Here is a 16,481-nt window from a genome sequence, read left to right on the forward strand (position 1 = left end):
GCCTCCTAATCTAGACAAATCTATACTGTAATTGCCATCTGATCAAAGCTGATGAATAAATAACACTATAGAACTTACATTTTTGATAATAATCCTTTTACTAGACATGAAATATATTGTATTTGTAACATGTTGCAACTGTCCCCGGGCCCGGGGTCAGTTGCAACATCTGACTCCTTACACTAAAATGCAAATTGTGAAGAATGTGGATTCTGTAATCATCTTTTAATTGTGTTGGCTATTAACAGACAAATGTAAGTTTATTGTATAAAAATTTGGTTTGTCTAATACAAACCGTCTCTGAGTAAGAGAGCCAAATGCAAAAAGTGTTGCAACTGTCCCCGGTCTCCCCTAAATACCTCTTAAGGTACGCCCCTATTTTTATGTTTTTTGCCATATCGCCATGCCCAAGTTGTGAGTAGCACAGATCCCACATAGTTTGAGATTCAGAGATGTGCCTGGTATCATTGTAAAGGTAACACTCTCAGGTTTATTGTTACAGTGGTTTTGTGATTCTGTGACTTACTGACAAAAAATGGCAATGATTGATGGGGTTGTTTCCCCGCCCATAGGTTTGCCTATAGAATGACATGGGTACAGACATTCAGGGCCTCTAAGCATGATATAGACACAATTAGGCCACAGCCACAGGTCTTGGCTTCATGCAGTCCAAATTTCAAGTCAAAAGACCAAAAGAAACAAACAAAAAAATTTAGCGGTTGTATTTAAAAAAAAAAATACAACAGCTAAAAAAATTTCTGGAGCATAGAAATATACGCATACAATACGTATTTCTATGCGGTAGAGCACACGCCGGATACACTGGTTTTTTAAATTTATTTTTTTATCTTTATTGACAGAGTACAATAATGTTTTTAGACAAAAAATAGATATGAAACAAGGTAATAATCAGGCAAGATGGTAATAAAAAAAAACAAAAAACAAAACAATAACAACTAGAAGAGGAAAACAAAAAAAAAGAAAAGAAAAAGGGTACATATAATATAAGGGTACATATAATATAATATTATATATATATATATATATATATATATATAATACATCAGTACATTGATCACGCATAGAATACAGTAGCCTACACAAAAATAGGATACACTGGGGTTTGTTTATCAGCAACCAAACGTCATACACCGTTGAAAACCTCAGACTATTGTCTAAAAGGTTATCGACGTCATTTCCCTGAAAATTTCTATTGGATCAAACAGCTGTCAATCAAAGTCACGTTGTCAGTGGTTGCTGTCACATGCCCTCATTGGCTTTCGAGACATGTCCCGGCCCATCCTCGGCACCGATTGGCTCCTGAGTGGTGTAGTTTGAAGCAGGAAGACCTCAAGGATGTAAACATCAGTCACATGTAATCACAGATCGCCGTGCAAGTCGTAAAATGCGGTAACGCCGGTTTTTGTTTTGATCCGCGTGTGTTACCTTACGCGTTTGACTAAATACATGGACATATTGAGGAAAGTACTTTGGTTGACTTGTACTTCAAGCATGGATACTTGGCGAGCTGTACAAAAGGTCTTGTGTCATAAGATGTGGATAAAGGGAAGACTTGAAAGGTATGTACGCATCATACGTTAGCTTAGCGGCTAGCCGACCTAACTGCTAATCCTGTGAGGGCTGTGGTCAACCAAAAAAAATTGTGTGTGGTCTTGAATTAATCAGGGCGATCTAAGCTTTTTATAACAATGTATTACATGAATATGTTTAAGGGCTGGTGTTAAAAACATTCGGGAGGAATTGGTGCTAGCTCCCCCTTCCGAGACCAGCCCGTTCCGTGGGCGGAACAGTGTGCAAGATAAAATGTGGCAAAACTTGTAATACAAAAAATATTTGTCTTAATGTGAGTGATAAACTTGGTAAGTTTCATTGTGATAGTTAAAATTTTTACCTTAAAATACATACAAAAAAAAAAGAAAACATAGGCGGAAGTGGACATTTTTGTCTACTTAAAGGGTCATGGATGTTGTTAAAATGCATTTAATGAAATGCAAAGCTGTTATTTGGTCATAAAGTATTGGACACGTTAACCTGATGATACAGCCTGAGGGGATATGGATGTGTATAAAGTATTTCATGACAATGGCCCGATCCACAAATGTCAACCTCATGCATAAAAATATCTGGGTACCAGGAATGTCAATAGGCCTACAACATTGTATGACCTTCTTATAGTCAAATTATTATTGTATACAAATCAAATGAACAGTTTATCAAATAGAAAGCTCTAACTGTTCACGATGTAAATCAAAACACCAAGCCAAAAGTAGGCTAAGTGGTAGTTGTGGCCACAGGAAGCGACCAATGTGACATGAACGTGATATTTAGGATATGACTCGAGTTTGTGAAGCACTGAAAAACAGAAGTCAGGAGCTGGTAAATATACTGGGTCTTCAAACATTCACTAAACCCAGTGGCTGTGATCGTATAGTGGTTAGTACACTGTGTTGTGGCCGCAGCAACCCCGGTTCGAATCCGGGTCACGGCAACTTTGCACAGACAAGTTGTTTTACTTCCCGCTGTCCTCGACATCACTGCATAATATACAACTGTTGACCCTCTATGCTGTGACAACTCAGGTGATCCAGCAAGCTGGTCCACAGAGGGCTAGTGGCGCAATAACGCGTCTGACTACGGATCAGAAGATTCTAGGTTCGACTCCTGGCTAGCACGGTCAAACCTGTAACGGGTCCCTTATTTGTTCATAACTTAATAAAATAGAAAGCTCTAACTCTTCACAGTTCAAAACACCAAGCCAAAAGTAAGTGGCATAGTTGTGGCCACAGGAAGCAACCAATGTGACATGAACGTGATATTTAGGATATGACTTGAGTTTGTGAAGCACTGAAAAACAGAAGTCAGGAGCTGGTAAATATACTGAGTCTTCAAACATTAGATAAACCCACTCGCCGTGATCGTATAGTGCTTAGTACTCTGCGTTGTGGCCGCAGCAACCCCGGTTCGAATCCGGGTCATGGCAACATTGCGCAGACAAGTTTTTTTACTTCCCGCCGTCCTCGACAACTATTGACCCTCTATGCTGTGACAACTCAGGTGATCCAGCAAGTTGGTCCACAGAGGGCTAGTGGCGCTCCCTGCCGCCTGTGAGTCGAGCTGTGACAGCCAATCACGTTGCCGTATGCTACCAAGAATCTACCAAGAATTTTCGGTCGTGGCCAATCACCGCTCGTATCGCTACCAAGAATTTTAAGGTCGTGGCCAATCACCGCTCGTATCGCTACCAAGAATGGGAGGCGGGCTCTACCAAGAATTGACCAATCAGCGTCAAGCCTCTGGTTACCAGGAGAAGAGGAGAAAAAAAAGGAAAAAAAAAGTCCGTCAGAGCCGACAACGAACCTGCTACTACATTGTGAAAGTAAGTAAATTATATTGTCAGTAAAATTAATTGGCAGACGTATATGTATTTATAATGTTGTTTTGTGATGAGTAACCTGTGGCTCGGTAATGTTAACGACCGGCTAATAACGGCAGTTTACTGTTACCTGTCGTGTCGCCATTGCGTTAACGGTTACAGTTTTCTTTTCCAGTAGTGATTTTTACTCTTCCTACTCATATTACCTTTGTGTACATTAAATGTAACGTTAATATCTGGAAAAAAATAACATTAACCTGCCTGTTGAGGACATTAGCGAGCTAATAATTAAATGAATGAACATTCAGTTACAAACAGATTTCCAGTAATGTCACTGTACAGTACAGTAGCAGGCCCACAGGGTCCGACGTCGCGCGGGCGTGAGGAGTAGGCTGTCGGTGATTTTTAATTTTCATACTGATATTACGTTTATGTACATTAAATGTAACGTTAATATCGGAAAAAAGTAACGTTAACCTGCCAGTTGAGGACATTAGCGAGCTAAATAATTAAATGAATGAACATTAGGTTACAAACAGATCTCCAGGAATGTCACTGCACATTGCAGTTACAGTACAGTACAAATTCCGACGCGGGGCGTGTGTGTGTGTGTGTGTGTGTGGGGGGGGCGTGACGAGGGCTTCTCTATTCTGTTTTATTGTGGTGATATTTACATGTAAATGAATGAATAAAACATTTCTGAGTGATTCTGTGATGTTGGAAAAAATATACATAGACAGAACATAGTATAACTCAAGGTGATTATATAACTGATAGCAATATAATATGCACAGCTGTGTGTGTGTGTGTGTGTGTGTTATCAAATGTTTTGTTCATCTCTTCTTTCATAACTGTGTTATAAACACCTGTTTCTGTTTTCTTTATATTTTAATTTTTTTATTTAGATGGAACCTCGCTTCAGGAGGCGGGCAGACGGCAGCCTCAACCTCACTGACACTGTTGAGGCCTGTGCTGTGAAGGAGGCTAATAAAGGGAAGCCCTGGGTCAAGCCTCTGTCTCCAGAGAGCGTACTCGTCAAGGCCAAAAAATGCCTTGATGAAGCTCAATGGAGATACAACAAACCGAGCACACCTGCTGGGTCTCTTTGAGATTCAGTTTGGTGTGTTTCGGGGGCAATCATTCAAGTGGGTTCTGGAAAATGCCCTGGGATATGCTGCCTATCTAGTGGCAGCCATGAACAGGGACCCCACTGGAGGGAGCAAAGACTCCATTGATCATGCCCACAGTAAAATATCTTTTAAAGAGTACATGGAGCTCTTTCCTTCTGGCAGAATTGCCGTTGCCATGAAGGAAGAGCAATATGTTACAAAAAAAACCATCCCAACCCACCCAGGACCCTGCTGCTGCCGCTGCCCAGCACACAGCCCAGCACGCAGCCCCCACCCAGGACCCTGCTGCCGCCGCTGCCCAGCACACAGCTCCCACCTCCCACCACACTTCCTCCTCTTCCCTCTGCTCACTCTTGGCCAGGAGGATACCGGAGCAGAACCTGGCCAAGGCTGTGCAAAGGCTGACTTCCCCCCTCAAAGCCAAACCTTGTAAGCAAACATTTACTTGTATAACACATTTTTTATGTCTAGTATTTTTTTTGTATTTATTGCTGTTCAAAACTCATAGTGTCTATGTTTGTCCTACTTTCTGTTTTGTTTTTAGCTTTGAAAAAAGGACGGCTAAGAGCTCCCACCCTCGGCCACGCCTCTCTGTCTGCTGGGCCTTCGGCTTCACTGGGCCGTGCTCCCACCTTCGGCCAAGCCTCCCTGTCTGCTGGGCCTTCGGCTTCACTGGGCCGTGCTCCCACCCTCGGCTACGACACCACGTCTGCTGGGCCTTCGGCTTCACTGGGCTGTGCTCCCACCCTCGGTCACGCCTCCCTGTCTGCTAGGCCTTCAGCTTCACTGGGCCGCGCTCCCACCCTCGGCTACGACACCACGTCTGCTGGGCCTTCGGCTTCACTGGGCCGCGCTCCCACCCTCGGCTACGACACCACGTCTGCTGGGCCTTCGGCTTCACTGGGCCGCGCTCCCACCCTCGGCCTCGGTCACGGCACCACGTCTGCAGCACCAGCCGCCCTCGGTCACGCTCCCCTGCCGTCCACAGCAGCCTCTGGACCTCCAGCCGCCCTCGGTCACGCCCCCCTGTTGTCCACAGCAGCCTTTGGACCTCCAGCCACCCTCGGTCACGCCCCCCTGTTGTCCACAGCAGCCTTTGGACCTCCAGCCGCCCTCGGTCACGCCCCCCTGTTGTCCACAGCAGCCTTTGGACCTCCAGCCGCCCTCGGTCACGCCCCCCTGTTGTCCACAGCAGCCTTTGGACCTCCAGCCGCCCTCGGTCACGCCCCCCTGTCCTCTGAGGTGGATGACAGCACACTGCTGGCAGTGGCCACTCGTTTAGAGGATGAACATCTGATACGTAAGTTTAATTTTGTCATGTCCTTTGTGTGCCCCCCCCCTTTACTTTGGAATTCCTGTCTTGTTTTCTTGTGTGTGTCTTTGACCTAGTTTAGTTCCTGTTTTATTTTGAAGTCCTTGTCCTGTCTTCCTGTGTGCCCCTGCCCTTGATTGCCTAATGTGTCTCACCTGTGCTGACTGCACCACCTGTGTCTCCCTTGTGTATTTAGCTCAGTGTCTCCCTTTGTCTGTGTTATTTGCTCCCATGTTCCTGTGTTTCCCTGTGCTGCCAGTCAGTTAAATGAATGATGAAGAAAAACTGAGTCGAGTAAAGTGAATTTGCATTTGTTTATTAATGTGTTTATTTCCTTGTTTTTTTTTCTCCAGCTCAACGAGTCTGTCTTCCAGCCGGCTGGATAAAAATCTTGCCAGAGGTGGACCAGAGGTGGATTGCCAAGGCTCTGTTCAGGTGGTCAGCCCAGGGCCACCCTGAGCTTGACTTCAGCAGAGTGGACAGACTTTGGTGGCATCCACCACCAGTGCCGCTGAAGATCTGTCGGACCCCTACCCTGGAGAACTACTTCGGCCACCCTCTGCTGCTGTGGATGCCAAGGAAGTTGTGGCAGGTGAAACTCACCTGTCCGCACGAGGGCTGCGACAAAGTACAGCTGTCCTCAGCTGGCCTTCACCAGAAGGTCAGGCAAGTGGTGGGTGTGGGGAAGACATACTTTGTCGCTTCAGAGTACCTCGCCTGCCGCAACTGCAAGAGGAAGGTCATCAGCTGGAGCCATGCCGTCGTCTCCCAGCTTGATGTCGGCCACAGGGTGCAGTTCCCTTGTATCCTTACATCTAAACTTGCCTGTGACACCGATGGTGGCAAGTTTAATGCGTCAGCGAGGCCTGGGAAACAGCAGCAGCCAGATCCAGAAGAAGCTGCTGGAGCGTCACACTGAGGTCTGGTTGCATAAGACTGTCCAGTACCTCACTGACTGCAAGGGGATTGCCAGCGCTGTCAGGTCAGGCCTGATCCTGCCCCTCACATTTGAGCCAGTACCTGCAATGCCAGTCGTCCCAAAACACCGGTGGCTGATGCAGGTGTATGCCCAGGATGTCCTGCAGAGGCTCGAGGAGATCAAGGCCAGCATACATCTCTGTACGGCCGGATCCTGAAAATGGATTCGACCAAGAAGATCGCCCGAAAGCTCGCAGGACACAGCTACGGGACGGCTACCTGGGCAACAAATGTGGGGAACGAGTACGGACAGGTCATCGTGTCCGTGCTCACTGCCAGTGAGGGTTTCGGTCTTGGGCCGATGATCGAAGGCCTCATCGGAAGATACAGAGTGGCTGGGGTGGCTCCTCCTGAGGTGCTGTATGTCGACCGCGACTGCTGTGGGAACACATCTCCTGAGGAGAATGTTTGAAGAGTGGGGAGAGATGGCCATTCGGTTGGACATATGGCACTTCATGCGAAGGTTTGCTGTGGGCTGCACCACCGACTCCCACCAACTCTATGCCACCTTTATGAGTCGCCTCAGCCACTCGATCTTCATGTGGGACCAGGACGACCTGACGGCGCTGAAGGAGGCCAAGCATGCAGAGCTGGAAGCTGAGCGCAAACATCCGTCTGAGGCTGATGTTCATGCGCTCCATCAGCCGCAGCGAGCTCGCTCTGCATTGCAGAAGGACCACCCGTGGGGCCCAGGAGACACTGGCTCTGATCGAGGAGCTCATCCAGGCCTTTGATGGTGATGCAGGCCGTGATACGCTGGGGGTCCCTCTGATCAACTCGGCCCGGATGAGAGAGATCCTCAAGTCACAGCGGAAGCACGTTGCCTGCATCCAGGATCCTCCAGGTGTACAGCTGTACACGCAGACGGGCACTCTTGTGAAAGGAGGGCACCGTCTGCCGACGTACCGCTGTGCAAGAGGGTCGACGTCGCTGGAGTCCTTCCATCTACACATGAACCGGTTCATCCCAGGTAAATATACAAATCTTTTTTCTACTAACTTCATTAAAATAGTGAACTATGATTATTTTTAATTAATAATTTAATTGTAACAACAATTAATAATTGTCCCCCCCTCCCCATTTTAATTTTCCTTACAGGTACCCTGGCAAGTGACACCTTCTTCCAGGCGTACCTTCTCGATGGGCTCGCAAGGTGGAACAATGACCGGGCTGCTGCAGCAACCAGCGATGTCCAACAGCCACAATCGTACAGTCATCTTCTCCGCCATGCTGTCAACACCCTGGCAGAGGAGGTTATGGGCGAGAAGATGATCTGTTACGTGGGGCCGAGAAAATACACTGGTAGGTGACTATTATATTATTTTTTTGACATTTTCATTCAAGTTTATAAAAATCATTCTATTCTGTCCTCAGTGTGTGCGTCCACAAATTGACAGATGGCAAACATTGTCCAGAGTTGAATGAGCTTTAATGACGTCTTCATTCTCATGAACATTTATTGTAAAACTGAAATGACAAGAGATAATTGCTAATTATTAAATTGTTACCAAATTATCATAATATATTCACAAAGAACACAATGCAAGCTAAATAGCTGCAGTTGTGGCTCACTGCTACTTTAGCTACTCTTAAACGCCACTAGGGGGAGAAGGCAATACAACTACACAACTTAGAACATAACAGTAGGATTTTGTAATTATTTAAGTTAGAGTCCACAGAAAAAACAACAGGACATAACACATTCTAACACTCACTTACTATATATTGTCCTGATATGTTGTCTAATTGTTTATCAATGGTTTTTATATTTTAAAGGTGAGCTGTTGGGCATCGAGTACCTGTACCACCAAACAGGGAAAGTGCTGCAGGACTACAAGTCCGCGATAGAGGAGTCTGAGACATCAGATGTTGCTGTGGAGGTGGATGAAGGATGTGGGGAGGTTGAGGACTTTCAAGACATCACTGTCCCGACCTTTGCCACAGAAAGAGCACCTCCTGTGTCCACACAATCTGCAGCATCTGTGGTTCCTCCATCACCTGTGACATCACGGTCTGTGGTCGTCCCTCCTCCATCGCCTGTGGTCGTCCCTCCTCCATCGCCTGTGGTGGTCGTCCCTCCTCCATCGCCTGTGGTCGTCCCTCCTCCATCGCCTGTGGTCGTCCCTCCTCCATCGCCTGTGGTGGTCGTCCCTCCTCCATCGCCTGTGGTCGTCCCTCCTCCATCGCCTGTGGTCGTGCCTCCATGGCCTGTGGTCGTGCCTCCATCACGGTCTGTGATTGTCCCTCCTCCATCACAGTCTGTGGCCGTCCCTCCATCGCCTGTGACATCACCGTCTGCGCTTGTCCCTCCATCACCTGTGACATCACCATCTGCGCTTGTCCCTCCATCACCTGTGACATCACCGTCTGCGCTTGTCCCTCCATCACCTGTGACATCACCATCTGCGGTCCCTACCGTACTTCCTCCTGGAGCACATAGCTGTGAGTTTTACTACAGTATTAATATAGTTTTGGTATTTGTTGTCATGGAAATGTAATCGTCATAAAGATAATAACACAACTTTCAACTTAATATTTACCTTCTTCTTTCCCCAGTGGACCAGTTAATGGCAGAAGCGTCCATTTCACATGATGTAAGGGCCAGGTTCCTTTTTTAAATTTATATTTTTGTAGTCTGTGCTTTCATGGGATTAACAGTATTATTGCTACTATCAAAAGTTCTAAAACTATCTTTCATTTTAGGATTCGGTTGGACCAGACAATATTGAGGGCTATGGAGCAGTGCAGGACTTAGCTGAGTTTCTGGTTGGCCTCAGAGACCACCGTCTGGCCTTGACAGGACAAGAAAGTGACCAGGTCATCACCCTGTGGCAGGCGTTGGGGGAGTATGACAAAAAAAAGACAGTTTACCATCCACGTCACCAGGCCACCTAAAGCAGGGCCGATTCAGGGCCACTAAAAAGATTGTGGCACCAGGTGTAGAGAGCACCAAAAGGTATGTTAAATTAAGTTAACACAGCGACTTGATTGTCTAAACATCTTTAAAGAAAATGACACTGATTAACTATACTAAAGATAGAGATGATATTTCAAAGCTTATCTTATCAGCTTATCTTCTTGGGGTCCATTACATATGATGCACAATAACAACTTAAACAAATAGGAACATTCATTAAAAAAGAAGACAGACAACAAAACATTGAAGACTAAATGTGAAAAACAAAAAACGGAACAAACAAAAAGGGATAATTGAACAATAACACCACAGAGTAAGGATCACACGTTGATTACACACTTGTATATTATTGATAATGATATATGTATTCTGTCATTTTCAGGTGTTTCATTGGGGCTCACAGTCCTGCACAGTGGCCTGACTGTAACAGAGTGGTGGAGGCCATCTTTGTAAGGCTTTGTGCACTGTACCCCAATGCTGTGCGGTGTGAGGGAGTGAGGATGTCTCGTTTTACGATGGTGGCGCGTGTGTACAAGCACATCCGGGAATGCATCGTCACCAATGCGAAAGTGATGACTGACACCACTCTCCAGCTCCCAGAAGTCAATGCTGCAACAGTGACACAATGGTGAGTACATTAGAATACTCGATATCCTTTCCATTTCATATCAGTTTGCATTCAATCAGTTTTCATGACATGATGGCTGGCTCAGTAAATGACATGTAAATCTAAATGAAGCAGCCATTTTACAAAAGCAATAATAAAAATCTGATGAGTTGTTCTGTGATCACAGCTTTGTCATGCTGTTATATCTTAGTCATCAAATAGCAATTGATGTTCATTCTCTTGTGTTTTGGGTATTATCAAATTGGAATATTATTGTGTATCTTGTGTATTATTAAAAGCATGTTAATATTGGTGGTTTTATGTTTTCACAGGTTCAGCAGGCGTGGCAGGTCACAGGAGCAAAGCATTTTGCAGCAGGGTATCCAAGCTCCACAAGCACCCATGCAAGCACCTGGAAAGCTTCCTGCAGCAATGCAAAAAGTAGCAACTCTGCATCCTGCCACTTTAGCTGAGCCTCACCTGTTCATCCTGCCACCAAACACTGCTGGGCAGGCGAAGCTTAGAGGACGTCCACAAGCTTCAGCCGTTGCACCAGCACCGCCTGTCTCTCTCCCCTTCATTTTTCCTTCTGCGCAGCTTCCTCCAGTGCCAGGACCCTGCACATTCCAAGGGCAGCAGTCTGCACCTGGAATGTTCTTCAACCTCTCTCTTCCTTCAACTTCTCTTCCTTCATCTCTTCCTTCAACTACACCATCACCATCAACTCAGATGCAGGAATCTGTCCCGTACACCACTCAGCAGTACAGAAAGAGGAAAGAAGAAAGGGAGCACAGTGGTACTGTGACCAGAAAGTACACAAAGAAGACAGACGTCATCCTTTGCAGCAAGTGCAGTCAGGAGAGGAAGCCACCATCACATCTCCAGTACTTTGGAAACTGGTACTGTGAGAAGTCTGAGACTCAGACATACAGCGAATGGAGGGCTGTGCTGGAGCAGCGGGGTTATGGGAGAAAAAGGGCCAGAAATGACGACCCTCCAGCTTAAAATGTTTTGTTTCTATTCTGTATCCATCTTACTGCCTGACCAGATGTTAACATGCAGTGGGAGTTTATATTGCACTTTCATTCAGTTCAAGTTGTTCAAGAGAGTAGTTTTTAAATTGATGTATAGTTCTTAATTCTATCTTTGCTCATTTCCCTCTTTTTTTTTTTTTTTCTTTGACTTGCCTCCACTTGTCCCCCGTAGCCATAGGTCAGAGGACTGGACCTCCTCTGACCATCACTGCTATAGTTCAGGCCCAGTCCTGACCCACACTGCCATAGGTCAGAGGACTGGGTCTCCTCTGACCTATGGCAGTGTGGGTCAGGACTGGGTCTGACCATCACTGCTATAGTTCAGGACTGGGCCTCCTCTGACCATCACTGCTTTAGTTCAGGACACTGCCATACGTCAGGACTAGGTCTGACCCACACTGCCATAGGTCGGAGGACTGGGTCTCCTCTGACCATCACTGCCATAGCTCAGGACTGGGCTTCTCTGACCATCACAGCTATATGTAGATCAGGACTAGGTCTGACCATCACTGCTATAGTTCAGGACTGGGCCCTCTGACCATCACTGCTTTAGTTCAGGACACTGCCATGTTTACGTCAGGACTAGGTCTGACCCACACTGCTATAGCTCAGGACTGGGCCTCCTCTGACCATCACTGCTATAGTTCAGGCCCAGTCCTGACCCACACTGCCATAGGTCAGAGGACTGGGTCTCCTCTGACCTATGGCAGTGTGGGTCAGGACTGGGTCTGACCATCACTGCTATAGCTCAGGACTGGGCCTCCTCTGACCATCACTGCTATAGTTCAGGCCCAGTCCTGACCCACACTGCCATAGGTCAGAGGACTGGGTCTCCTCTGACCTATGGCAGTGTGGGTCAGGACTGGGTCTGACCATCACTGCTATAGCTCAGGACTGGGTCTGACCATCACTGCTTTAGTTCAGGACACTGCCATAGGTCGGAGGACTGGGTCTCCTCCGGCCTGTCTCCTCTAAACCTGCCATGCGTCTCACTTGTTATCTTTGTTACGTATCTTATTTTTATATTTAAAATGTAATATTTAGGTTGCTTGTCTTACTATTATATTTATTTATATTTAATTTATTTATATTTCATCTTATAGTTATTTAGGTTGCTTGTCTTACTATTATTATTACTTCTATTTTATTTATTTATATTTCATCTTATTATTTAGGTTGCTAATCTTAGCCTACTATTATTATTATTTATCTTGTGTTATTGTTGTTGTTGTGCTTCTTGCTATATTAAAAAAAGTATGAAAGCGATTTCTGTGACTTGATTTCTTCATCTTTCTATTATTATTATCATTATTTGGTTAGTTGACTTAAATCAAAATCTACAGCTTTTAATACCTGCACAAACTTACACTATGTACTGTAACAATAATCACCATAGAATAGAGAATACTTTATTCATCCCTAGCAGGGAAATTCAAATTAGTCCAGTAGCTCACACAACAATGACACAAAAAAGATGAACACAAAACATTTTAACAAGTGTTATATAAAACGATTGCAGCAGGGACAAATGATCTCTTAAATCTTTCAGTTCTGCAGGTCAGGGAGATGAGCCTTTTACTGCGGTTGCTCCTCTGACCTGTGAGGGTTTTGTGTAGAGGGTGTTAATGTATATGTATATGTCATATACACTAACATCAACTGTCACATACATTCCTTAGATTGACTATAGATTTTATAAGCCTGTTTCACATTTCCTCACATCTTTGTGTGTTGGTATGAATGTAAAATACAGAAATAAAATTTCTGTAGCCTATTTTACATTCATATTACTTTTATTACCATTGTTTATCACTGCTTGAAACAACAACATTATCGTTCATTTTCACAAGGATTGGGCTGTTTGTGTGACAATATTAATGTAAAGTAGTCAAATATGGTAGTTTTTACGACATTTAAGGCAGTTTTACATCAAATAATGCGAGCAAGTGGGACCCGAAACGGGATTCGATACCGCGGTCCCGTGATGTATTTTCCGACATTTATGGTACCTTTACGTAGACCGACGCGCGCCGGCCTTGGCGCAATGGATAACGCGTCTGACTACGGATCAGAAGATTCTAGGTTCGACTCCTGGCTAGCTCGGTCAAACCTTTAACTGGTCATATGTCTGTCCATAACTTAATCAAATAGAAAGCTCTAACTCTTCACAAAGTAAATCAAAGCACCTAGCCAAAAGTAAGTGGCATAGTTGTGGCCACAGGAAGCAACCAATGTGACATGAACGTGATATTTAGGATATGACTTGAGTTTGTGAAGCACTGAAAAACAGAAGTCAGGAGCTGGTAAATATACTGGGTCTTCAAACATTTGATAAACCCACTTGCCGTGATCGTATAGTGGTTAGTACTCTGCGTTGTGGCCGCAGCAACCCCGGTTCGAATCCGGGTCACGGCAACTTTGCACAGACAAGTTGTTTTACTTCCCGCCGTCCTCGACATCACTTGTTGACCCTCTATGCTGTGACAACTCAGGTGATCCAGCAAGCTGGTCCACAGAGGGCTAGTGGAGCAATGGATAACGCGTCTGACTACGGATCAGAAGATTCTAGGTTCGACTCCTGGCTAGCTCGGTCAACGCTTTAACTGGTCCCTGGTCTGTCCATAAGTTAATCGAATCGAAAACTCGAACTCTTCACAACGTAAATCAAAACACCAAGCCAAAAGTAAGTGGCATGGTTGTGGCCACAGGAAGCAACCAATGTGACATGAACGTGATATTTAGGATATGACTTGAGTTTGTGAAGCACTGAAAAACAGAAGGCAGGAGCTGGTAAATATGCTGGGTCTTCAAACATTAGATAAACCCACTCGCCGTGATCGTATAGCGCTTAGTACTCTGCGTTGTGGCCGCAGCAACCCCGGTTCGAATCCGGGTCACAGCAACTTTGCGCAGACAAGTTTTTTTTACTTCCCGCCGTTCCCGACATCACTTATTTACAACTGTTGACCCTCTATGCTGTGACAACTCAGGTGATTCAGCAAGCTGGTCCACAGAGGGCTAGTGGCGCAATGGATAACGCGTCTGACTACGGATCAGAAGATTCTAGGTTCGACTCCTGGCTAGCTCGGTCAAACCTTTAACTGGTCATATGTCTGTCCATAACTTAATCAAATAGAAAGCTCTAACTCTTCACAAAGTAAATCAAAGCACCTAGCCAAAAGTAAGTGGCATAGTTGTGGCCACAGGAAGCAACCAATGTGACATGAACGTGATATTTAGGATATGACTTGAGTTTGTGAAGCACTGAAAAACAGAAGTCAGGAGCTGGTAAATATACGGGGTCTTCAAACATTTGATAAACCCACTTGCCGTGATCGTATAGTGGTTAGTACTCTGCGTTGTGGCCGCAGCAACCCCGGTTCGAATCCGGGTCACGGCAACTTTGCACAGACAAGTTGTTTTACTTCCCGCCGTCCTCGACATCACTTGTTGACCCTCTATGCTGTGACAACTCAGGTGATCCAGCAAGCTGGTCCACAGAGGGCTAGTGGAGCAATGGATAACGCGTCTGACTACGGATCAGAAGATTCTAGGTTCGACTCCTGGCTAGCTCGGTCAACGCTTTAACTGGTCCCTGGTCTGTCCATAAGTTAATCGAATCGAAAACTCGAACTCTTCACAACGTAAATCAAAACACCAAGCCAAAAGTAAGTGGCATGGTTGTGGCCACAGGAAGCAACCAATGTGACATGAACGTGATATTTAGGATATGACTTGAGTTTGTGAAGCACTGAAAAACAGAAGGCAGGAGCTGGTAAATATGCTGGGTCTTCAAACATTAGATAAACCCACTCGCCGTGATCGTATAGCGCTTAGTACTCTGCGTTGTGGCCGCAGCAACCCCGGTTCGAATCCGGGTCACAGCAACTTTGCGCAGACAAGTTTTTTTACTTCCCGCCGTTCCCGACATCACTTATTTACAACTGTTGACCCTCTATGCTGTGACAACTCAGGTGATTCAGCAAGCTGGTCCACAGAGGGCTAGTGGCGCAATGGATAACGCGTCTGACTACGGATCAGAAGATTCTAGGTTCGACTCCTGGCTATCTCGGTCAACGCTTTAACTGGTCCCTGGTCTGTCCATAAGTTAATCGAATCGAAAACTCGAACTCTTCACAACGTAAATCAAAACACCAAGCCAAAAGTAAGTGGCATGGTTGTGGCCACAGGAAGCAACCAATGTGACATGAACGTGATATTTAGGATATGACTTGAGTTTGTGAAGCACTGAAAAACAGAAGGCAGGAGCTGGTAAATATGCTGGGTCTTCAAACATTAGATAAACCCACTCGCTGTGATCGTATAGCGCTTAGTACTCTGCGTTGTGGCCGCAGCAACCCCGGTTCGAATCCGGGTCACAGCAACTTTGCGCAGACAAGTTTTTTTACTTCCCGCCGTTCCCAACATCACTTATTTACAACTGTTGACCCTCTATGCTGTGACAACTCAGGTGATTCAGCAAGCTGGTCCACAGAGGGCTAGTGGCGCAATGGATAACGCGTCTGACTACGGATCAGAAGGTTCTAGGTTCGACTCCTGGCTAGCTCGGTCAACGCTTTAACTGGTCCCTGGTCTGTCCATAAGTTAATCGAATCGAAAACTCGAACTCTTCACAACGTAAATCAAAACACCAAGCCAAAAGTAAGTGGCATGGTTGTGGCCACAGGAAGCAACCAATGTGACATGAACGTGATATTTAGGATATGACTTGAGTTTGTGAAGCACTGAAAAACAGAAGGCAGGAGCTGGTAAATATGCTGGGTCTTCAAACATTAGATAAACCCACTCGCCGTGATCGTATAGCGCTTAGTACTCTGCGTTGTGGCCGCAGCAACCCCGGTTCGAATCCGGGTCACAGCAACTTTGCGCAGACAAGTTTTTTTTACTTCCCGCCGTTCCCGACATCACTTATTTACAACTGTTGACCCTCTATGCTGTGACAACTCAGGTGATTCAGCAAGCTGGTCCACAGAGGGCTAGTGGTGCAATGGATAATGCGTCTGACTACGGATCAGAAGATTCCAGGTTTGACTCCTGGCTAGCTCGGTTTACACTTTAACTGGTCACATGTCTGTCCATAACTTCATC

At 45.6% G+C, this 16,481-nt stretch overlaps 2 protein-coding genes, 5 non-coding genes and 1 pseudogene across 8 annotated transcripts in view; all 8 read left to right on the forward strand.

Moving 5' to 3' along the window:
* slc4a3 (solute carrier family 4 member 3) overlaps positions 1–16,481 on the forward strand; it is a 101,205-nt gene that overhangs the window by 2,813 nt on the left and 81,911 nt on the right. The gene's annotated exons all lie outside the window — the stretch shown is intronic.
* Positions 6,682–7,415, forward strand: LOC146964522 (uncharacterized; annotated as a pseudogene).
* LOC146964523 (uncharacterized) lies at positions 7,601–11,343 on the forward strand. Its single transcript, XM_085766403.1, has 6 exons — positions 7,601–7,784; positions 7,913–8,116; positions 8,591–9,256; positions 9,701–9,770; positions 10,114–10,359; positions 10,671–11,343. The coding sequence occupies exons 1-6, from the start codon at positions 7,601–7,603 to the stop codon at positions 11,341–11,343; spliced, it is 2,043 nt and encodes a 680-aa protein (XP_085622529.1).
* trnah-gug (transfer RNA histidin (anticodon GUG)) lies at positions 13,716–13,787 on the forward strand. Its single transcript has one exon. It is a non-coding gene; the product is annotated as a tRNA-His (tRNA).
* Positions 14,388–14,460, forward strand: trnar-acg (transfer RNA arginine (anticodon ACG)). The gene has a single exon. It is a non-coding gene; the product is annotated as a tRNA-Arg (tRNA).
* Positions 14,701–14,772, forward strand: trnah-gug (transfer RNA histidin (anticodon GUG)). Its single transcript has one exon. It is a non-coding gene; the product is annotated as a tRNA-His (tRNA).
* Positions 15,372–15,444, forward strand: trnar-acg (transfer RNA arginine (anticodon ACG)). Its single transcript has one exon. It is a non-coding gene; the product is annotated as a tRNA-Arg (tRNA).
* On the forward strand, positions 15,869–15,941 carry trnar-acg (transfer RNA arginine (anticodon ACG)). The gene has a single exon. It is a non-coding gene; the product is annotated as a tRNA-Arg (tRNA).

This window comes from Trachurus japonicus, chromosome 21 (genome assembly GCF_045865225.1).
Source record: "Trachurus japonicus isolate A0001 chromosome 21, Traja_1.0".
NCBI classification, from domain to species: Eukaryota; Metazoa; Chordata; class Actinopteri; order Carangiformes; family Carangidae; genus Trachurus; species Trachurus japonicus.

What these genes read in the sequence shown, in the direction of transcription:
- LOC146964523 (XM_085766403.1), top strand. Translation starts at nt 7,601, where the DNA reads ATGAGAGAGATCCTCAAGTCACAGCGGAAGCACGTTGCCTGCATCCAG. An exon ending in CATGAACCGGTTCATCCCAG is followed by an intron (nt 7,785 to 7,912) that starts GTAAATATACAA and finishes TTTTCCTTACAG; the next exon opens with GTACCCTGGCAAGTGACACC. An exon ending in GCTGCAACAGTGACACAATG is followed by an intron (nt 10,360 to 10,670) that starts GTGAGTACATTA and finishes ATGTTTTCACAG; the next exon opens with GTTCAGCAGGCGTGGCAGGT.